The sequence below is a fragment of the Eptatretus burgeri genome, chromosome 8 (assembly GCF_056783735.1).
Source record: "Eptatretus burgeri isolate ZD-2024b chromosome 8, Ebu_testis_v1, whole genome shotgun sequence".
Lineage (NCBI taxonomy): Eukaryota > Metazoa > Chordata > Myxini > Myxiniformes > Myxinidae > Eptatretus > Eptatretus burgeri.
The window spans coordinates 2,428,336-2,452,985 of record NC_140968.1 but is presented as its reverse complement, the minus strand read 5'-3'; the positions used below and the strand labels follow the sequence as shown (position 1 = coordinate 2,452,985).

The 24,650-nt window shown below is 45.0% G+C and overlaps 1 protein-coding gene across 1 annotated transcript in view; it reads left to right on the top strand.

Annotated features, from left to right (window-relative positions):
* LOC147020921 (phosphatidylinositol 4-phosphate 5-kinase type-1 gamma-like) overlaps window positions 1–24,650 on the top strand; it is a 121,284-nt gene that overhangs the window by 62,307 nt on the left and 34,327 nt on the right. The window contains exons 6-7 of the mRNA XM_085890579.1: window positions 12,353–12,505; window positions 13,537–13,836. Coding sequence (XP_085746705.1) covers window positions 12,353–12,505; window positions 13,537–13,836 — 453 coding nt within the window. The remainder of the gene's footprint in view (window positions 1–12,352; window positions 12,506–13,536; window positions 13,837–24,650) is intronic.

The window sequence follows — 24,650 nt, the reverse complement described above, 5'->3', positions numbered from 1 at the left end:
GCGAATCTGGAAGCCATGAGCACACAGACATTCAGGTTCCTATAGCTTAGCTATTTTGATAAGTATGTGTTTTCTAGTTAGAATCCATTCCCTAGTCTAATGGGTGAATAAATGTAAATGCGCTGTGCGTTGTTTTAATAGTTAGGATTTTTACACGCCTTCACCTCGACGCCATTGGCAACGTGCGTTCGACCACGTATGTGGGCGGAGTTTCCTCAGCCACCAGAGCTCCGACTCTGCCCTGGAGAGATGGAATGTTCCCCCCGACCAATGGGAGGCGTGAGACGAATTGGACACCGACGTTCCCACGAACCCTGGACCAATGGGAGGCGTGAGACGTCTCAGACATCGATTTTCTCATTAACCCCGGACCAATGGGAGGCGAGACGTCTCAGACAGTGATCCTCCCCACGACACCCCCTCCCACAAGAGAAATGTCGTATAAGAAACGCCAGGGCCTTAGAAAGAGTGTGAGCATCAGGGGAGTATCCCAGCTCGTTTTTGTCTTTTTGTTCCCAGCTCGTTTTTGTCTTTTCCTCCATTGCTCCAGCATGGTTCGGGTCTAAGTTTAGCCAATCTTTATTCCCGATAATCCGTTCCTACAAGCCGGTACGTCCTTGGCAGTTCCGCTCAGCTGCATCCGATCCGGAAAGGTAGTTGGTACTCTACTGTAGTCAGTAGGGTGATCTGGTTCGGGCAAGGCGTACCGAGGGCGTGGTTCCCCAGTAGTTGAAACCACATGGTTAATTAGCTAACTTGATTCTAGACAGGAGGACCCTATGCCACGCGGTTGAGGTATTGGCGTTCACGGTCGGTTCAGCGACCCGCCTCGTCACAGAATTATTCGTGAGCGATGGCCTACAATTCCGGGGAGTCTGGTGGGAATCGACGTAAATTCCCCCACCTGGTGGTCGTTCTCGCCACCGGATCCCGGCCCGCAACAATATATATATATATATATATATATATATATATATATATATATATATATATATATATATATATATATATATATATATATATATATATATATATATATATATATATATATATATATATATATATATACATATACATATACACGAGGTGTGTTCCAAAAGTATCCAAACTTAATTTTTTGTGCGTAAACAAATGAAGCCAGGGAGGCGTGGTTTGGTGCACGTATGTAGGCGATCCTAATCCGCCTGCAGAAGCTGTCAATCGCCGACGGACCGCCGATGAGTGAGAAAGTGTAAGGGAGCGCCGTTGGATTTTCGTTTTTGACAAAATGATGGCTCACTGTGGTCTCATCGCCAGTGATCACTGTGTTGAAGAAGTTGGGATCACTGTTCACAGTCTCCAGCATGTCCTGTGCAATCTCCAAACAGAGTTGCTTCTGCTCAATCGTTAGCAGCTTTGGCACGAACTTCGCTGAGATTCTCCTTCAGCCAAAATCCTTAGTCACAATGGAATGAATGGATCCAATGCTGACGCCCGCCTCATCTGCAAGTTATCTGATCGTGATTCGACGATCCTGCATCAGCAGGGTCCTCACTTGGTCAATGACGATCTCATTTCGGGATGTTGAGGGCCTACCAGAACGTGCTTCACTTTCCACTGATGTGCGACCATCTTTGAAGCGGTTGTACCACTCTTTTATCTGTGTGGTGCCCATTGCTTCGTTCCCGAAGGCCTGTTGAATCCTGCGGATCGTTTCCACTTGGGAATCGCCAAGCTTTACACAAAATTTGATGCAGTAGCGTTGTTCAAGTTTTTCTGTCATTTTGTCAAAAACGAAAATCCGACGGCGCTCACTTACACTTCCTCACTCATCGGCGGTCTGTCGGCGACTGACAGCTTCTGCAGGCGGGAAAATATTCATGCATACAGATTAGGATCGCCTACATACGTGCACCAAACTACGCCTCCCTCGCTTCATTTGTTTACGCATGAAAAATTAAGGTTGGATACTTTTTGAACACACCTCGTATATACATATATATATATATATATATATATATATATATATATATATATATATATATATATATATATATATATATATGTATATATATATGTATATATATATATATGTATATACATGTATGTTTGTGTATATATATATATATATATATTTGTATATGTATATATATGTATATACATGTATGTTTGTATATATATATATATATATATATATTTGTATATGTATATACATGTATATATATTTACCGGGCGTAGTGGCGTGCGCCTGTAATCCGGCTACTCGGAGGCTTGGGTTGGAGGATCTCTTGAGGACAGGAGCTCTGCACTGGGCCGGGCTATGAGAGGGTGTAGGGCAGCCCGGAATCATGGCGAAACCCAATCCTTATCCCTGTGTCGTAAGAGGCGACCAGGGTTGCGTCAGGAAGGGTATCGGCGTAAAACCTATGCCAAATTAGTATGCGGATCATAACGGATGATCCGCTGTGGCGACCCCAGCCGAAAGATGAAAAACAACATATATATATATATATATATATATATATATATATATATATATATATATGTATATATATATATGTATATATATATATATATGTATATGTATATATATATATATATATATATATATATATATATATATATATATATATATATATGTATATATATATGTATATATATATGTATATATATATATATATATATATATATATATATATATATATATATGCTATTCTTCACCATTGATAGATCGGGCCAAAAGCTGGATACCGTACAGCATGATATTTCAAACAGTTTTAGACATATTATGACCAAACTTGGTGGATGAATTGGGTCATTGACAAAGACAAGCCGATTAGATTTTGGTTCAGATCCGGATCCAGATCCGGCCCATCGGTGGGGTACAAAACGTAGACTGTTCAGCCTAGTGGAGGTATGCGCTCTACCAAGTGCTGTTCTCGTTAGCCCATCCCCCCACACAACGGGAGACCGAGTTTTGCAATCACGTGTGTGTATCTGTGTGTTTGTCTGTGTGTCTGTTTGGGCCCGAACTTTTTTACCAATTGAGGTTTTATCAGCAAATTTTCAACAAAGCTTTATTATGAGAATGTGTTTAGATCAACGAGGTCAAACCTCCACGAGGTCAAAGATCAGTTTAGATCAGCAGGTGCTAAAGGGGCTGTCACACCTTGACGATTTTGCCAGCTTATGCCTATTTATGAAAAATTTGTCTAGAACGCTGGCACACGTCGAATAAATTATGGGTACGTTTTGTGTACGTTAGGTGCACGCTGAAAAACACTACCGTAGGTCGTATTACGCTGGTTCAAAACATTGTACTTTTTGGTTGTCCAAAAAATTTTGCATGCTTGAAATTTTACGACGTACTCGGCGTTTGGCTCACACGTTCCGCTATGCTGGCCATAAATTGTAGGCACGTTATGCGATTGTTGACACACGTTAATTGTATGTTACTCATAAGTCGAAACACGTAGAGGTAACATTCACGTACCCGAAACTTATTTTAACCAATGAGTAACGTTTTGTAAGCACGCTACACGAACGTTGTTCACACTTCGCAACATGCTACTTGAAAATTCCTCATACGTCGAAACGCATCAAAATAATGTTTAGGGTACCCGTGACTTATTTATAACCTATGAATAACGTGCTTGGGAATTATTACGTGATGCATACGCTAGACTATCGTTGGGCATAGGTTGTGGACGACTAAAACACGATAAACAATCGTTGGTATAACTTATCTATAAGTTCTCGAAGCGTTCTGTGTTCATTACTCGTACATTATGCATTTGTCAAAGTCGTTTTTAATACTTTAAAAAGTAAAACAAAGAAATATTTCATCGTGGGAATGAGGAAAAAAAAATAAGCCGAAAAGAACATCGAACAATGGTGCAAAGTAGTCTCCTATTCGTGGACGACAAGAGGATCCATCATCACCCACACCCTCCCCATCACGCTCGCATACGACTACCAATGCTACTACTATTACTACTGTCACGCACACCAACTACTGCTAATAGTATTACTACTACTGATACTACTGGCATTGACATCTACTCAACATGGAGTCTGGAACAATGTAAGTTAGATACACGTTCAGCAAGTGCTGTGGTCGTCCGGAAGACGTCAATGTAATTCGTCTACATACGACTGTGCGTTTGAGATACGTTACACATAGGTTCATAGCATGTTACTCAAAGGTTAGAAGCACGTTATACTTAGGTTCAAAGCATGCTACACATAGGTTAAACGCATGTTACTCATAGGTTCAGAGCACGCTCGTCATTGGTTCAAGGCAAGTTACAAATAGGTTCAATGCACGTTACTCATAGGTTTCAAGCACGTTAAACAGAGGGTCAGAGCACGCTACTGATGGGTTAAAAGGACATTACCCATTGGTTGAAAATGAGGTTGCGGGTATGTTAAATATTACCTTGACGTGTTTCGACTTATGAGTAACCTACAAGTAACGTGTGTCCGTCATGTGTAAACGATCGCAGAGCATGCCAGGAACATATGACAACGCATGCGGAACGTGTTAGCCATACGCCGAGTACGTCGTAAAACTTTCAGCATGCTTGAAATTTCACGACGTATTACACGTACCACGTAATATGACAGCGTACTTCATTGTTTTCCAGCCTACTCTTAACGTATACACAACTTACCTATACCGTATTTGACATGCGCCTAGCGTTTTAGACACATTTTTCATAGACCGGCATACGCTGGCAAAATCGTCAAGGTGTGACTGCGATGTTGACACTTCAAATTCTCAGGCGGTTATGATTTAAATCTGCGTCCGGCAGGTTCTTAACAGGCTATGCCACGAGTTCGCCGGCGATACGTTTAGCGCGCTATGCGCAAGTTAAACTATCATTGGGCATAGGTTGTAAAGGCTGACAACAGGCTAAGCATTCGTTGGTAAAAGTTATCAATAACACAACGAAACGTTCTGTGCCCGTTACTAATATGTTATGCATACGACCAACACGTTATGAATACGCCCAAAACTTAAAAAAAAAAAAAACATCAAAATTTCAGCGTACGCCAACGTTTTACATACATTTTTATACGTTGCTATTGCTGGTTAAAACGTCAAGGTGTGACGGCCTTAAGTTTGGTGCAGGTCTCTATCGCATCAATGCTCTAATGGAGTTGTCTTTTCCTCGCCATCCTTCAGAAGAATGTGATCTCCATCTCGTCCATCAGAATTTTTTTCTTCTTTTTTTTTTGTTTATGTTGTTGTGCTGAATTTTTTATTCGTAGGTTTATAATTGTTGTGTGTTGGTGAAAACCCTAAGATGGTGTGGAGTGAAGTAGTCTCGGAAAATGGACTCAGGCTTTAATCCCCATACAGCCGATTGATATGTCCTGGGAAAACGGAATACTATCGTACATAATAATGTAACATCGGTGAGAAAGATTTTCATAGGACTCCATTGGAATTTCTAAGTTTGAATTGGGAAGAGGCTACTGCATTGGCGAAAATTTTGTCAGTGAACTGATGTTTGTCTGTTTGTTTATTACTTGCAAAATCGTAACTTTTTCAAGTATATTGGTCAGTCGATCTTGTTATTCTGTCCGTCTGTCTGTCTGTTTGTCGCCGACAGGTCACAATTTTCAACCGATCTTCACGAAACTTCACCACATGGTAGAGTTTGTCAGAAGGAAGAAGCCTATTGTTTTTGAGGCCAAAATATCAACAGAGGCCGAAGGTCAATAATTTAGGGTGGTATTTCTAAAATCCTCAATTTTCATCCGATTGACTTGAAATTTAAAGAGGAGTTGCGTATTTGGTCATTGAATTCAACCACCAATTACTTTTGAGGTTAACATCGACCAAAAGGTCAACATAGTCCCAAGGTCAACAACTATGGTGTTATTTCTAAAATCGTCAATTTTTGTCTCGACTTGAAATTTGAAGAGGATTTGCATATCAGGTCACTGAATTCAACCAGCCAATTCTTTTCAAGGTCCACATGGGCCAGAAGGTAAACATAGGCCGAATTTCTAAAATTGTCAATTTTCATCCGATTCACTTGAAATTTGAAGAGGAGTTGCATATTTGGTCATTCAATTCAACCACCAATTATTTTTGAGGTCAAATTTGTTTTATGGATTTTGCAAGTATCGTGCTCGGCACAATGTCGTCTTGTTTGTTCGTTTGTTTGTGTGCAGGATTTCTCAAAAAGTTGTTGATGTATCCAGAGTTAATTTTTGGACACGTTGGGTGTGTGACGAGGAAGAATCGATTTGATTTTGGTGAAGATCCGAATTTGGATCCAGATCTGATAAGTTTTTTTTTACGTGATTCTTCTCCATTGAGAGATCGGGCTAAAATATATATATTTTTTTTTTGACCGTTTTTACAGCCATTTTTCCCTGCTATGCAGGGGTTGGCTTTTTCTTGAGGCAATGTTTTTTTTTTGTTTTTTTTTATGGCCGGATGCCCTTCCTGACGCCAACCCTGGTCTCCTCTTACGACACACAGGGATATGGTACACCTATTCTAACCGGGGCATACACCGGGACCAGCATACTGGTACTCATTTCGCCGACCTCAAAAGGATAACAGGCTGAGTCAACCCCCTGGTGTATTAATTCAGCAGCCAACGGGGCTTGAACTCAGGACCCTGGGATCCCAAGCCACCACCCTAACCACTAAGCCAACACCAGGCTTTATATATACATATATATATATATATATATATATATATATATATATATATATATATATATATATATATATATATATATATATATATATATATATATATATATATATATATATATATATATATATATATATATATATATATATATATATATATATATATATATATATATATATATATATATATATGTATATATATATATATGTATGTATATATATGTATATATATATGTATGTATATATATATATACATATATATATACATACATATATATATACATATATATACATACATATATATATATATACATATATATATACATATATATATACATATATACATATATATATATACATATATATATATATATACATATATATATATATATACATATATATATATATATATATATATATATATATATATATATATATACATATATATATATATATATATATATATATATATATACATATATATATATACATATATATATACACACACATACACACACACACACACACACACACACACACACACACACACACACACACACACACACACACACACACACACACACACACACACGTTTTTACAGCCATTTTTCCCTGCTGTGCAGGGGTTGGCTTTTTCTTGAGGCAATGTTTTTTTTTTTTTATGGCCGGATGCCCTTCCTGACGCCAACCCTGGTCGCCTCTTACACACACATACACACACACACACACACACACACACACACACACACACACACACACACACACACACACACACACACACACACACACACACAGTGGGGAGAACAAGTATTTGATACACTGCCGATTTTGCAGGTTTTTCCTACTTACAAAGCATGTAGAGGTCTGTAATTTTTATCATAGGTACACTTCAACTGTGAAAGACGGAATCTAAAACAAAAATCCTGAAAATCACATTGTATGATTTTAAAATATTTAATTTGCATTTTATTGCATGAAATAAGTATTTGATACATCAGAAAAACAGAATTTAATATTTGTTACAAAAACCTTTGTTTACAATTACAGAGATCAGACGTTTCCTGTAGTTCTTCACCAGGTTTGCACAGACTGCAGCAGGGATTTTGGCCCACTCCTCCATACAGATCTTCTCCAGATCCTTCAGGTTTCGGGGCTGTCGCTGGGCAACAGACTTTCAGCTCCCTCCAAAGATTTTCTATTGGGTTCATGTCTGGAGACTGGCCAGGCCACTGCAGGACCTTGAGATGCTTCTTACGGAGCCACTCCTTAGTTGCCCTGGCTGTGTGTTTCGGGTTGTTGTCATGCTGGAAGACCCAGCCACGCCCCATCTTCAATGCTCTTGTTGAGGGAAGGAGGTTATTGGCCAAGATCTCGCGATACATGGCCCCATCCATCCTCCCCTCAATACGGTGCAGTCGTCCTGTCCCCTTTGCAGAAAAGCATCCCCAAAGAATGATGTTTCCACCTCCATGCTTCACGGTTGGGATGGTGTTCTTGGGGTTGTACTCATCCTCCTTCTTCCTCCAAACACGGCGAGTGGAGTTTAAACCAAAAAGCTCTATTTTGGTCTCATCAGACCACATGACCTTCTCCCATTCCTCCTTTGGATCATCCGGGCCTGGACATGCGCTGACTTGAGCAGAGGGACCTTGCGTGCGCTGCAGGATTTTAATCCATGACGGCGTAGTGTGTTACTTATGGTTTTCTTTGATACTGTGGTCCCAGCTCTCTTCAGGTCATTGACCAGGTCCAGCCGTGTAGTTCTGGGCTGATCCCTCACCTTTCTCATGATCATTGAGGCTCCACGAGGTGAGATCTTGCTTGGAGCCCCAGACCGAGGGAGATTGACTTATCTTGAACTTCTTCCATTTTCTATTAATTGCGCCAACAGTTGTTGCCTTCTCACCAAGCTGCTTGCCTATTGTCCTGTAGCCCATCCCAGCCTTGTGCAAGTCTCCAATTTTGTCCCTGATGTCCTTAGACAGCTCTCTGGTCTTGCCCATTGTGGAGAGGTTGGAGTCTGATTGATTGAGTGTGGACAGCTGTCTTTTATGCAGATAATGAGTTCAAACAGGTGCAGTTAATACAGGTAATGAGTGGAGAATGGGAGGGTTTCGTAAAGACAAAACTAACAGCTCTGTGAGAGCCGGAATTCTTACTGGTTGGTGGGTGATCAAATACTTATTTCATGCAATAAAATGCAAATTAATTATGAAAAATCTTACAATGTGATTTTCAGGATTTTTGTTTTAGATTCCGTCTTTCACAGTTGAAGTGTATCTATGATAAAAATTACAGACCTCTACGTGCTTTGTAAGTGGGAAAACCTGCAAAATCGGCAGTGTATCAAATACTTGTTCTCCCCACTGTATGTATGTATGTATGTATGTATATATGTGTATATATATATATATATATATATATATATATATATATATATATATATATATATATATATATATATATATATATATATATATATATATTGTTGCGGTCTTCGCGCCCGCCGGCGTGCGACGGCCACAACACTCGAATCGCGGCACGTCGCCCACCGGACGGACAATCCAGTCGTGACCCTCTCGGACTAATGCCGGGAACCAGTCACGGGTGGACCTTTCGGTCTCACCGCGATCGAGCCAATCAGCCCCCGCGTGGGATAGGGTTGCTCGCCAAATTCGAACTACCTAAGTACCCACGCGGAGGGTAGACCGGGCGATCGCACCTCGCCGCAGGTCGACTTCGGACACGGGCCACTTAAGCGACCCGTTCCGTACTATCAGAATAACCGAGCGGTGTTATCGTCGACCTCGACGGTTCGATTAATTATCGGGCGTATTCAGCCCACTACCAACCCTTTACGTGAAGCAAGATGGGGATTCAAAGAAAGAAATGACGAAGCGAAGCGGGAAACAGTTCAACAATAAAGCACATTTATTCTCGGCACACGGGAAGCACACAAATACAATTCCACCAAATGCACACAAAAAAAAGAAAACACACTTCCATTTACACAAAAAGCAAACATAAAAGTGAAAACACAGTGCAGAGCTAATACCGACTACCGAGCACACGGCAACACTTATACAATTCTACTTCACAGACGGCGCCGACAACACATACCCAAAACCAAGGAAAAGAAATACCCTCAAGAATGAGGCAGGCCTGAGGCCGAGACCGGGTTGGGCCTACCCGTCTGGTGATGAGACGCGGAGCGGCGATGGCCCCGCAACCCGCGGGCCTCGTGGACAGTGCCTGGCAGGGGGTGGGAACGGGGCCCCCTTGGTCGCACTATCTCAGCGCGGGGGGAAACAGGAGGGGGTTGCTGATGCTCGGGGTATAGAGGATCTTTATTATCCCTGGTGTGCGTCTCCACCTCGGCCAGGTCGCGCTGCCGGCCTCCCTCGGGCGTGCAGCTCCTGGCACCGACGCGAGCACCCCCTCGTCCGACTCTCTTCAGCTTCTCCAGCCACTGCAGGCTTCGGGCTCCAGTCTTCCACACTCGTCCCCTCCGTTCCGACTCCTTCTCGTTCTCGACTCCTTCTCGTTCTCCTTTGCGACGTTTTTCTCGTTCTCCTTCTCCCTCCGTTCTCGTTCTCTGCTGACTCTCCTCTGACTGACGAACACCGTCCTTTTATCCCCCCGTAACTTCGCCTTTGACCCCCTCCCTTTGACCTTTCACCTCGCTCCCCATTGGCCCGAGAAAAAGTGGGCGTGAAGGCTTTTTGATCCACAAATTTGCATATATCGATCGTTCTGGAGGCGGGGCCAAATCGCCCCTCGCTCACCGATTGGACGGCAAAAAGTGGGCGTGTGTCGTTTTTGATCCGTTTTTGAAGCACAAAATCCGTGATTTTGTTCACGCTGTTCGACGCGCGTTCTGCATGAGTCCAACACCGGTACCCACAGCGGGGCAAGAACGGTGGCGATGCTACGGTTGTGAGGTGTGCGTGAAGGTCGTGGCGGTTGTGGTGAAGCGGTGGTTGTGGTCGGTGGTTGATGTTGTGGTTGTGATCATGGCGGTTGGTCCAAAATAAAGATAGTAAAAGAAAAACGGCTATCCTGAAGAGTCGCAGCTCGCATAAATGACATGTATTCCCACTAGACAACGGGTTTGGGCCTAACTACACATGCACTTACCGAGATACCTCACCTAAGGGACCTGAATGGTGGTTTGCGAATCTGGTAACCACAACAATATATATATATATATATATATATATATATATATATATATATATATATATATATATATATATATATATATATATATATATATATATATATATATATATATATATATATATATATATATATATATATATCTTCTTCTTTCGGCTGCTCCCGTTCGGGGTCGCCACAGCGGATCATCTGTATGATCCGCATAGTGATTTGGCACGTGTTTTACGCCGGATGCCCTTCCTGACGCAACCCTGGTCGCCTCTTACGACACAGGGATATGGTACACCTATTTTAACCGGGGTATACACCGGCCCAGTGCACTGGTACTCATTTCGCCGACCTCGGAAGGATGACAGGCTGAGTCAACCCCCTGGTGTATTAATTCAGTGGCCCAACGGGGCTTGAACTCAGGACCTTTTGGATCCCAAGCCGCTGCCCTAACCACTGCGCCAACACCAGGATATATATATATATATATATATATATATATATATATATACATATATATATATATACATATATATATATACATATATATACATATATATATATATACATATATATACATATATATACATATATATGTATATATATATATGTATATATATGTATATATATATATGTATATATATATATATATATGTATATATATATATGTATATATATGTATATATATATATATGTATATGTATATATATATATATATATGTATATATATATATATATATATATGTATATATATGTATATATATATATATATATGTATATATATGTATATATATATATATATATGTATATATATATATATATATATATGTATATGTATATATATATATATATATACACACACACATCACGATATTTCATAAATGTATTAGACCCAATATGTTCTCATGGATCAGGCATTGTGTGGTGGAGGTACGCACTCCACCGAGTGACCTTCTCGTTTATTTGTTTGTTTAATTACTTATTTGTTTTTGATTGTTTATTTATTAATTCCTCCTGCCAAACCAAAATTCTCTCTGTCCTAGGATTCAAACTTTGGGTCAAATGGCAAAATAACTTCCAGATTCTGAGAGGAGCCATTATATTACCTAAATTACAACGCACACTGGTAGACAAAGACATCAGACAACATCACATTTGACTTCAGGCGAACAGCTGGTCGTCCTTGGGAGAAGTGATAACCTTAACTCGGTGCACTGCAGGCGCTGGCGATACCATCTTGTGATGTCTTTTTTTTTTCTCTCCACAGTTAGCAGAGTTTTTGTTTCGGTCTGAAATGTAGACGACGTTAAACTAAATATCATGCAACATTGACCTCAAACACTGGGTTTCTACGGTCGTTTAATAATGACCACATATTTCACAACCATCATTGACTGTTTTGGGGTTGTTTTTTTTTTTCTTTCCAAGATGAGCAGATGAGCGTTCTTTACCACGGTGGTGATATTTGGATCCTTCCGATGACAAGATGGTTTGTTGATTTTGTTTTTGTTTGTGCTTGCTTTGCAGTATTCAGTGTGCAGCCAGGCTCTGATTGAGCTGTCTAATCCTGGAGCGAGTGGCTCTGTGTTCTATGTCACCAGTGATGATGAGTTTATCATCAAGACTGTGCAGCATAAGGAGGCTGAATTTCTACAGAAGCTGCTGCCTGGATACTACATGGCAAGTGGTATATGTGAATTTTGAGTGAACATATATATATATATATATATATATATATATATATATATATATATATATATATATATATATATATATATATATATATATATATATATATATATATACATATATATATATATATATATATATATATATATATATATATATATATATATATATATATATATATATATATATATATATATATATATATATATATATATATATATATATATATTGAGTGAACATGTGAAGTGCAGTGGTGATTTCTCCTTCTTTAATATAGACCATGGTTTATATTTATAGAACAGTACACATTGCCATGGCTCATCGGACTTGGTAGTTTGTAACCCTTGTCTATAAGTTTGCTGCATTGTGCTTCTTTTGCTATTGTTACCTCCCCCCGTTCATGAAAAAGTTAAATGACAACATTTGGTCAATGTACTTTACTTTACACAGAGTGTGAGGGAGCAGGTGGACATAGGTGAATGGACGGATAAGGCAAGCAAGACGATAACATTTGTTGTGCATAAATTGATATTGCACTGTTGTGCGAGTCGAGGTGAGCATAAGCTGACGTCAAGCCTTTACCTTGATGCTTGTGAAACTGGATAGCTTATTGGGTTTGGTAGTACACAGAAGGTTAATCCACAAACGAAATTGGATGAGGGTATCAAGGCAATGTGGCTGAGCCAATCGAAATGGGAGACTTGGCAAACTGAATTGGAGAATTTCTCATTGAGATATTTGACAAACAATGGGTCGGTGTTGATAAATGAGTCTGACATGTTGGAGCTTGCAATGGAAATATAAAGCCAGTGGAAAGGCATAATAAAATGGTAATTTATGTTTAGTAAAGGACATACCTTGCTCCTCCACTTCATGAAAAATAATCAAATCGAACTACAGCCAGCTACGCTCATGAGAAGGTGGTGGGTGGGGAGGAGGGTGGAGGTTGTTGACAAATGCGAGTGCTTTCGAGTGAACATGTGAAGTTTCTCAAATACACTTTGACTTCCCTGTTTTTGCAGAATCTAAACCAAAATCCAAGGACTTTGCTACCCAAATTCTACGGCCTCTACTGTGTTCAGTCGGGAGGAAAGAACATCCGTCTGGCAGTTATGAATAATTTGCTGCCACGTGCCATGAAGATGCACCATAAATTTGACCTGAAAGGCTCTACGTATAAGCGGCGAGCATCACGCAAGGAAAGGGAGAAGAATAGTCCTACTTACAAGGATCTAGACTTTGTGCAGGACCAACCAGATGGTCTACATCTTGACAATAGCACTTACACTGCAATGTGCAACACGCTGTGCCGTGATTGTCGAGTAAGTACTTTGTTTGGCCTTTTCTTATTACCCTCGCCAAAGCAGAAGGTATTGGATTTAGGTCCTTTTGCTTGTTTGTTTGTTTGTTTGTTTGTTTGTTTGTTTGTTTGTCCGTGCAGAACTTTATTGTTTTTCTCCACAACCGCTTGTTGGATTGAGACAAAATTTTCACCATCAGAGCGACTACTCATGTAACATGTTGTAATGATAATTATGACGTCATATGTCGCATGGTGTGGCAACCATGTTGGAAAAATGGAAAAACTTTGGACCTCTATCACTGAAACCACACCATGGAAAAAAATTTAAACGTGGCACCTGGCAAGTACTCCTCATGGGGAATGTGATTTCTTAATGACATCAAAGGTACCTTCATTATGACAACATAATTGCATATGCAGAACGTCACATCCGATCAGTTTGAAATTTTTTGAGGGTCATCTCGGGATAAATTGGTCCACAGAAAAAATATTGATGACTTCATCAGGCACGTGATTCAGCAGCCATATATATATATATATATATATATATATATATATATATATATATATATATATATATATATATATATATATATATATTTTTTTTTTTTTAACCTTAAAAAATCATCTCTGAAATGGCTGGACAGATTGAGGCGAAACTTTACATGTATGACTGCCTGTTCATGAGGAAGAAAACATTCACACATATGGTGTCATAGGTCACATGGTTTGGCAACCATATTGGATGTATCCTAAAACCTATAAAAAAAATCTTCTCCAGAACGGCTGGACAGATCAAGGGGAAACGTCACACAAATGTTCCCCAAGCCTTGGATACCAGGGTATTCATGAATAATTGGTCACATGGTATTGAATTAAGCAAAAATCTTTTTTAAATCCTTTCTCTTGAACCGCTTTATCAATCGACGTGAAACTTCACATTTAGGAGTGATATGGAATACATGTTTTAAATTTCAACCTGATCGGACGCATGGTCTGCCAGACAGAATTATTAATTTTTTACTCTGGGTTCTTTTTTGATATTTTTTTGATTTTATTTATTTATTTATTTTTGAATAAGGCTTGCTTGGCTGTGCCTGGATGGGTTTGAGGGTAGAGGAGTTGCGGCTGATACCTGAATCCTATCCAGATTCTTCCCGATGACTTAATCTTTACTTTTTTTCTTGTTCGTGTTCCTTCTGATTACTCCAATGCAGGACTGTACCTATTTGATCTTCCATTTTATTTGAATTGAATTTATTTTAATCCCATTCAAAATTCAATTGAATCGTAATAAACATCATGGGTCAGGGTCAAGTGTCCGTTCACAGCGGGGTTGCATCAAAGTGGGACTTCTTTGTACCCGGTCATCACTGCCAGCAGTTATAAAGTGGCAGTTCTGGTTATGTCTCAAATTACATAACATACAAGTACACAAGCACCACACAAAATACATTACACATAAACCACAAAAACAAGTCTTGGCGAGCGTCTGCAATCTCTGATGGCTATTTTCCTTGTTTGTTCTGTGTAATCGCTCTTCCATGATCCGAGACACTGTAAAAATCAATCAACAAACAAAAACAATGCCCCGGCATTCACAGACCCCGATATTTGTGGCATTTTTCAGGGACGTATCCCATGCGGATCGTGGGGTTTCACTACATACATATATTGTTGGGGTCGGGTGAGAAGACAACTATGGGGGGGGAGCTATCTCAGGTTCCCACCGGAATCGCAGGCCGTCGTACACGGGTAACTCCGTGACGCGGCGGGTCGCTAACCGACGGTGAACGCCAATAACTCAACCACATGACTTAGGATCCTCCATCAAAATCGGTTACCTAATTATAGTCACGTGATCTAATTTCCTGGAGACGCCCTCGGTACGCCTTGTCCAAACCGGGGTCACCTTACCGGGTCAGATGCAGCCGAGCGACACCACCAAGGAAGCACCGGCTAAAAGAATGGATCGTTTGGAATAAAGTGCCGGCTAGACTAAGATACGGACCATGCTGGATCAATGAAAGAAAAGACAAAAACGAGCTGGGAACATTTCTGCACGATCATTTATTAACAGGCAGGCGAAGAAAAATATGTGGCACAGTGAATGGAGTTTATTGTTTAGTGTAAGCGGAGATAGAAATAGATGTGTGGTGTGACAACAAAACAAGCAACTTACTAAAGCAGACACAGAGCAGGCTTATCCCGATATTATTCTTCTGCACTCTTAACTTAAGTAAGGACAGGCACCATGACACACACACACACACACACACACACACACACACACACACACACACACACACACACACACACACACACACACACACACACACACACACACACACACACACACACACACACACACACACACACACATACACACACACACACACACACACATACACATACACATACACATACACATACACATACACATACACATACACATACACATACACATACACATACACATACACATACACATACACATACACATACACACACACTCACCAGACACACTCAGATGAAGAGTTAATCTCAAGAAAGGAGAGGTGATGAGGCTAAAGGTCTCGTACTACCTTACACGGTTGACCGACCGTGCTCCTCTGCGTTTTGGGGCACGCTCTACCAAGCAATCCCAGTTTGAGGGTTGGCGCATTGTCTCCTGCTTGATTATGATGTCTGTGCAGCGCGTGCGCCGATCCAGAGAATGGGCGTGACCGTCAGGCGTGAGGGAGGGACTTTAGGTGGAGCCAGCGGCGAGTCAGTGTCGAAGAAGAAGACGGTGGGAAGCAGGTGGATGCAGAGACCGATCCAAGACCAGGCAAGGAAGAAGAGGACGACCACGACGACGACTCTTGGACGGCTCCTGCAGGGTGGGGCACCACCCCAAAGCAATGCATCGTCACCCAAATCGGGTGTTCCCATTGGGTCCCGGCCACCACACAACCCCGCCGCCATGGCTGGAAGCAGCCTCATTGGTGCATCCGGCGAGACCTCGCCAAGCTGTGGAATCGTCTCACTGAACCCCACGATATGAATCGCCTTGCACCGAACTCCCGAGCCATGCTCCGGCGACTGGCCGAGGGCTGTGCCGGTCCCGCATGCCCACCCAAGCACCCCCAGCACGCTGCGGTTGGCACCAATCAATGCACTTGTCCCGTCTGTATACCAAGCGGCCCGAGTGATCCGAGCTGTACAGCATGCTGCTACTTGGTGGCAGCTGCATCGAGGCGGAGGTGTGGGAGGATGTCTGCCGTCCGTGGGAGACATTGGTGGCCGTGGTGGCAAGCAAGAATTGACGGTAAGACGCCGTTGTGAACCAACGTGCAGATCCGAACATAGATGTGCACCATGCGCGTCCTGTAAAATGCGATGGTAAGATGCCATTGTAATCAGCGCGCAGACCCAAATGAAGAGGTGCGCTATTCGTGCCCCGTACTGTACGATGATAAATTATCACGGGGTTGTGCGCGAGTCCCCCATTTATGCATGCGGTTATCTATCATAGTGGTGATTTTCACAGTGCCGCTGCCTGAGCGGTGCCGACCCTGATCTGTGTCATGGATTGAAGGAAAGGATTGGATAGAATTATTAGATGCAGAAATGGGTTGAAAAGAGCGCACTGCATGTGTCCTGTACGGCGTTGGTCTTTTATTGCTTCTACGATTCCCTTTGATGCCGTATCTTGCAGTGGAGGATTTTTCCATCGAGTGGTTGATGCTTGTTTTGTTGGCCTCTGCGAAGACGCATTCTTATCGTGACGGGGGTGTTGCTGCGGTTTTCACAGGCGGCAGTCTGGGTGCGGTGCCTGCTTTGATTTATTTCAGGAATAAGAGAAAAGAGTTTGAATGAAGATAGATATATAATCAGACCTAACTGTGAGATCCACATTATGCACTTTGTCCCATTTAACCCATTGGACATGAGGGAAAGGTCTAACTGCATGTATATTAATGAAATACCTGTCTGGGGACAACTGTATGATGGATGCCATTGCCGAAGAGGCATGCAGTTTTCAGAACCGCAACTAATATATATATATGTATATATATATATATATATATATATATATATATATATATATATATATATATATATATATATATATATATATATATATATATATATATATATATATATATATATATATATATATATATATATATATATATATATATAATATTGTTGCGGATTCGCGCCCGCCGGCGTGCGAACGGCCACGTAACTCGAATCGCGGCACGTCGCCCACCGGACGGACAATCCCGTCGTGACCCTCTCGGACTAACGCCGGGAACTAGTCACGGGTGGGCCTTTCGGCCTCACCACGATCGTGCCAATTGGCCCCCCGCGTGAGATAGGGTTGCTCGCCAAATTCGACCTACCTAAGTACCCACACGGAGGGTAGACCGGGCGATCGCACCTCGCCGCAGGTCGACTTCGGACACGGGCCACTTTAAGCGACCCGTTCCGTACTATCGGGATAACCGAGCGGTGTTATCGTCGGCCTCGACGGTTCGATTAATTATCGGGCGTATTTGCCCACGACCAACCCTTTACGTGAAGTAAGATGGAGATTCAATAAAGGAAAAGACGAAGCGAAACGGGAAAACAGTTCAACATAAAGCACATTTATTTCGCGATGAACGGAAAGCACACATATACAATTACACCAAAAGCAAATGTAAAAGAAGAAGAAACACACAATAATACACAAAAAGCAAATGTAAAAGCAAAAGACAATGCAGAGCGAACCGACTACCGAGAACACGGCAACACTTATACAGTTTTACTTCACAGACGGCGCCGACAACACATAGACTCAAAGCAAAAGAAAAAGGGACCACCCTCCACTATGAGGGGGCAGACGGCCTGGGGCCGAGACCACGTCGAGCCTACCCGTCTGGTGATGAGCCGCAAAATGGCGCTGGCGCCCCGACTCCGCGGGCCTCGCTGGGACTGCCTGGTATGGGGTGGGAACGGGGCCCCCTTCTCACACTATCTCAGCGCGGGGGGGAAACAGGAGGGGGGTTGTTGATGCTCGGGGGAAGGAGGATATCTCCCTGTCTCGGGTCCCGCGACGAGCGTCTCCACCACGACCTCGGTCGCGTTGCCGGCCTCTCCCCTCCGCAGCTCCCCGACTCTGACACGAGCACCCCCTCGACCGCCTTCGCCGCTGCCACCTCTCCAACTCTCCACAGCTCCGTCCAACCGCCTTCTCCGACTCCTGTCCTGACTGGCTCTTCCCAACTCCACTCCGAACTGCCCTTGACTCAGAAAACTCAACTACGAGCGAACGCGGCCCTTTATAGCCCCCGTGGCCTCGCTCCTTCACCTTCGACCCTTTACCTCTGGCTGGCTCCCCATTGGACAGAAGAAAAGTGGGCGTGAATGCTTTTTGATCCGCGAATCTGCATATAGCGACCACACTCCGACGCACCTGGAGGCGGGGCCAAATCGCCCCACGCTCGCCGATAGGACGGAACAGAAGTGGGCGTGAGTCGTTTTTGATCCGTTTTCTTCGGAAAGGCTGTGCCTCTGCACCCGCTGCTCGGTGCGCGCCCTGCACGAGTCCAGTATCGGTGCCCACAAGCGGCGCGGGAATGACGGTGATGCGATGGTTGCGAGGGCGAGTTGTGACGGTAAAGGCTGTGGTTGTGAAGCGGCATTGCGGTTGGTGGTTGTTGTGTGATGGCTGTTGAGACGTGATTGGTGGTGGTAGTAATGGCGGCTGGTCCAAAATAAAGATGGTAAAAGAAAAACGGCTATCTAGAGGGGTCACAGCCCGAATGAATGACATTTATTCCGTCGAAACAACGGGTTTGGGCCTAACTACACATATACTTACAGAGATATCTCACCTAAGGGACCTGAATGGTGGTTTGCGAATTTCGTCAACCACAACACTACCCCCTCCCCTTTTTACAGACCCGTCCCGAGTCGTCAAATTTTCGTGTGCCATCATGTGTAGTTTTCCCCCTAGTACATTTTACCTACGGATCCCTGAGTGCGACATTCATGGTATTCGTGTCCCCAAAATAAATAACCTGAGGGCTGAGTAACTACCTAAACAAACTCACTCACACGGACGACTTAAATAAAATTGCCGGCGCTAAGACAGACATGCCGGGGGCGCACTCATATGTGCAGTACATCTTAACCTTAACTTACAAATTTTACACTAAACCATGGCCCAGGATCAATGGACTCTGCAAAAAGAAAGCAGTTCGCAGGGAGCCAGGCTGCTCGCATGCAGTCTCTGGCTCAAACAATGCAGGTGACAGGGAACGTGGCCGGCTGCTCACACGCAGTCCAAGGCCTTCCCTTTTGAAACTGAACGCAGTGAAAAACGGTGCATGGGCTGCACAAACGCAGTCTCCGTGCCAGCTCAAGTGGCACACGCAATGAACACAACGAATGGATGGATGCAAACACGGTGCACGGGCCGCCACTGCAGGCCCGTGTTGTAGCTGCCAACAGGGCAGTTCTCGCAGCTTGCAAACTGTTGCTTTCTGATCCTGGCGCACATAGCAATGAACAGGGGGGGGGGGGCAAAGCAAAAATTGAACGGGGCTGGTGAACAGGGGCAGTGGGCATGGCATGGCAAAGGTGATCAGGCAAACACAGCCTGCAGAACAAGGCCGCTGCAGGCAACACAGCCGGCAGATGAACTGGCCGGCACAGGCCTTGAAGCACAGCAGCTGCAGACAATCCGACCGGCACAGGCCTTGCAGCACAGCAGCTGCAGACAATCCGACCGGCACAGGCCTTGCAGCACAACAGCTGCAGACAATCCGACCGGCACAGGCCTTGCAGCACATCAGCTGCAGACGATCCAGCCGGCACAGGCCTTGCAGCAAAACAACAGCTGCTGATGAAGTGGGCCGGCTTTTGCCTTGCAGCAACGCAGCCAGCAGATGAAGCTGGCCAGCCTTTGCCGTTCAGTGGAGGTTGGTGGAGGGAGTGCGGTGGTGCTGGCCACTCGGAAGGCGGGCTCGGACCTACCCTACGGTCTCCCTCCCAACCTATCGCCTTTGCCTGTCACTGTCTATACCCACTCCCTTAATTTGTCAAACCCCAATTTAGCCCCAACTTATTTTTTTATTTTTACTTCCCCACTATAAATCGTCCCCTAACCCCCTTTATCGTCTTTGTTCGGCTAACCTATCCTGTCACCCAGCCTACTCCCAACCCCTACGTTCCCTTCCCGGAGGGGAATAAGGGAGAGCTAGCATCCTGTGTCGAGGCCCAATGAAGCCTCAGGATGGCCTCCCCAGAGTTCAGCGATCTATAACCAAAGTGGGTCCAGCGGCCCACAACGACAGCGAGGGGATGGATGGTGCGGAGGGGTACATCTCCTAATCCACCCTAACCATTTAACTGTTAAACTACCCCGGGGCTTTCAACAAGCGCCTCTCGCTTAAACTATTGGTTCTAACAACCCAGATTCCCGTCGCCTGTGTTGGTGTCCTCACAATTTCGGGCCTCACCCCCCAATTTTCTCTCCGTGCCCTCACACGGTCTTATGGCTGGGACACGTGGCTCCCTTTGGCAGGCACGACCTTCTGCCGAATCTCCCGCTATGGCACCCCCGGGCACTACACTGCCTCCGAGCCTACCAGCTCCCTAAACACCGGGGAGTGCCCCCCCCCATGGCACCTCCCCTGAAACGCACACGTGGCAGGCTGGCTTCCCGAGCCCCTTTCCGAGGGTCACCCGTGCCCACAACACTGCCCACGCGGCTAATGGCGCCCGGGGCCCCCGCACCAAGCAGGCGCACCCGTGCCTACTACGCTATCCCGGCCCCCCATGGGCCCTTGGCCTACTACGGCCGACTAGCCTGGTGCCCGGGGTACCCACTCAGCGATACTCACCTTTCGCAGCCACGCTCCCAGCCCGTCAACAGGGCTCCTGCACCCCTCCAAATGGGTTTCGAGCCTACATTCACACCAACAACAAAACGACCTCCATTTTTCAATTTGACTAACCCAGCTAACTTACTTTATACTGACCCCGGGGTCCCTTGGGCGGGAGTCACTCCTCCCCCCAATCACTCATCGCACCATGCATTCCCCATTCGCTCCATACACACAGACCTGCTGGCCTCACTCACTCAACATGTACTCACCTCATAACTTTTCAACACACACACACCGCTGAACTCTGCCATCCTTCTAACTACCTCCCCTAACAAACTCGTGCCCCCACGTCGTCCCTTAAACTAGTAGCACGTTCCTTTTAACACTACGTCGCTAAACTACGTCCCCTCTACACACTCACTGTCAGTCACTGTCTCCAAATAATCCCATTAATCAATTTCCCAACCTAAATCTGGCTGCAATCCCTCTAACTAATCCATTCCACGGGCCCCATGAGGACTTACCCCTGCCCCATGGAGCCGGTCTAACTAAGCTAACCCTTCCCCCTAACTAGTTTCCATCCTGTGCCCTGTTAAGGGGGTCTTCCACCCCTTGCCCAGGAATCCTGTGCACCCGAAAGTGAGGCTTGCTTTTTCTTTTCTTTTTTTTCTTTACATGCGCAGCACCAGCGCAGCAACTCACAGCTCGCGCACTTTGCACCTGCCCGTGACGTCATGCAGCTGCACGTGTACCTCGTCCCTCCTTGGACGGTACCATCCGGCAGGGATACCCCTCCTGCCGGATTCCAACCCCACGTGCAGCCATGGCGTCACCGTGCGCATAAAAAAAAACACAAGCCCCACGTCTCGAGCGGTTCCCCACGCGAACACATGTGCTTTGCCCGTTGGAGCTTAACACACACGATCGCGTGGAGAACCCATCCGGTCCAAATCCGTAATCCTGCCCAAACTTTGTCCGTCCGCGGGATCGGCAAATCCACCGCTGGAGTTTCCGGACCGGGACTTCACTCTCGCAAGCGAGCACGTGGGGGCCTCGTGCGTTGCACAGCACGGACCTCGTGCTCACTGCTGGGTGAACCCGGCACGGTCCCCGAAACAACTACAGCCGCTACTCGGCTTTCTTTCCTCACATGTCGCCGTCGTCGCCATTCGACACACTCACTCCCGCGTGTTACGACGCGAACACACCTCACCATTAAACTCACACCGGGAGACGCGGCTGCATGTTCACACATGCCCACCGACATCTCTCTTACATACCGCTCTCTCACACACACGGTCTCCCTTGCACTCGGCCGTTCACTCACGCATGCCATCTCCCTCGCACACGTGGCTCCACTCACTCGCGGCCTTCCACTCACTCGTGCCATTTCCCTCACACAAACCATACTACTCACACACGCGGGGGCACTCATCCGCGGTGCCTCACTCATGCACCGTCCCTCACTCACACACGCGGGGGCACTCATCCGCGGTGCCTCACTCATACACCGTGCCTCACTCACACACGCGGGGGCACTCAACCGCGGTGTTTCACTCACACACGGCGCGCTGGGAAGCACGCCCTTCTGCACACTTACCACCACACCACTCACACACGGGGTCGCTTCCACACACGGGGTCTTTGTCACCCACCTGGTCGCTCTCACACACGCCCTTGCACCCACGCTATGCGTGCGTTGCAGCACGCATTTCGCCGCACTAGTGAACACACACCTCGACACCACACACACCGGGACAACCACACTGGGGATTCGTGTCCCCACAAGAGTCTCCGGGGCCTCTATACCCCCCAAGCTTGGCGTGCACCCGTCCACAGCACTCCTCCCCTCGAACTCGCAAAGCACGACCGAACTCACCTGGTCGTGACTCGCCTCAAGGGGGCATTATCCCTCCCCTCATTCCTGGAGGAGGCCATCCAGCTGCTCGCACTGGGTCCCTACACGCTCCGCGAGCTCACCCTCACTATCCTCCACTACCTCCGTGTGTGTGTGTACGTCTCTAGCCTTGTCATTATCATGCAGTCTCTCCTCTATTTTTTCTGTCTCCCGTGTCTCTATACATTTATAAGTTTCTGTTGTCCCCTCCTGTCTATTAGTCTCTGCTTCTTTCTGGCGTCTTTCCCTTATCTTTATGTAGGTCAACCTTGCTTTCTCCTTAAGTCGCTCCCGTCCTTCCCTGTTTTTCACTCCTTGCTCTTTCACGATCTCCACGTACCTCCTCCTTGCTTTCCGTATTAATTGTTCTTTTCTCTCCCTCCCAATTACTTTCACCTCGTCTCTTATCTCCCTCGTGCACGTCTCCGTCACGCTTCTCGCCCAATACGTCCCCCGAATTATTTTCTCCTTACCCGCCTCCACCGCGGGCCCGACAGCCGTTGCACTCCCTCCCAGCTCGTTCGCTCCCACACGTGGCGTCGCCATTTTGAGCTCCCTGGCCACTGCCTTCATGCCCGCCTGCAGGCTTTGGCCCATGTTCTGCGTCTCACCCCGCAGCTCTTTCATTTCGAGTGCGTTTGTTTCCATTTTCGTTTTCATTTCGTTCATTTGCTTGTTCATGCCTTTTATTTCGTTTTTCATTTCAATTGTGTTTGTATCCATCCTCGCTGTCATTGCCGCCAGCTTGGCGCATAGCTGGGCCATGTCGGGTGCGCTTGGGTGAGTCGTTTCGGCAAGGATCGGGGGGTTTTGGTGGAGAGGGGGAGGGGAGGTGTCATACACCGCGGCCGCCGCCGCACCTATTTCGGGCTCTGGGTTCAGTTGGGGGAGTTCGTTTCCAACAACCAACATTTCCTGCACGGGGTTTTCATCCTGGACCATGGATTCTACACATTCTACATCCATTTCTAATACCCCCGGCTCCCGCTCGCCTCGAGACGCCATCTTATTTCTCGTAAAGGGTTAATTTAGCTCGCTCGTAATTTGGAGGGAATCGGGGGTCGCTCCTCT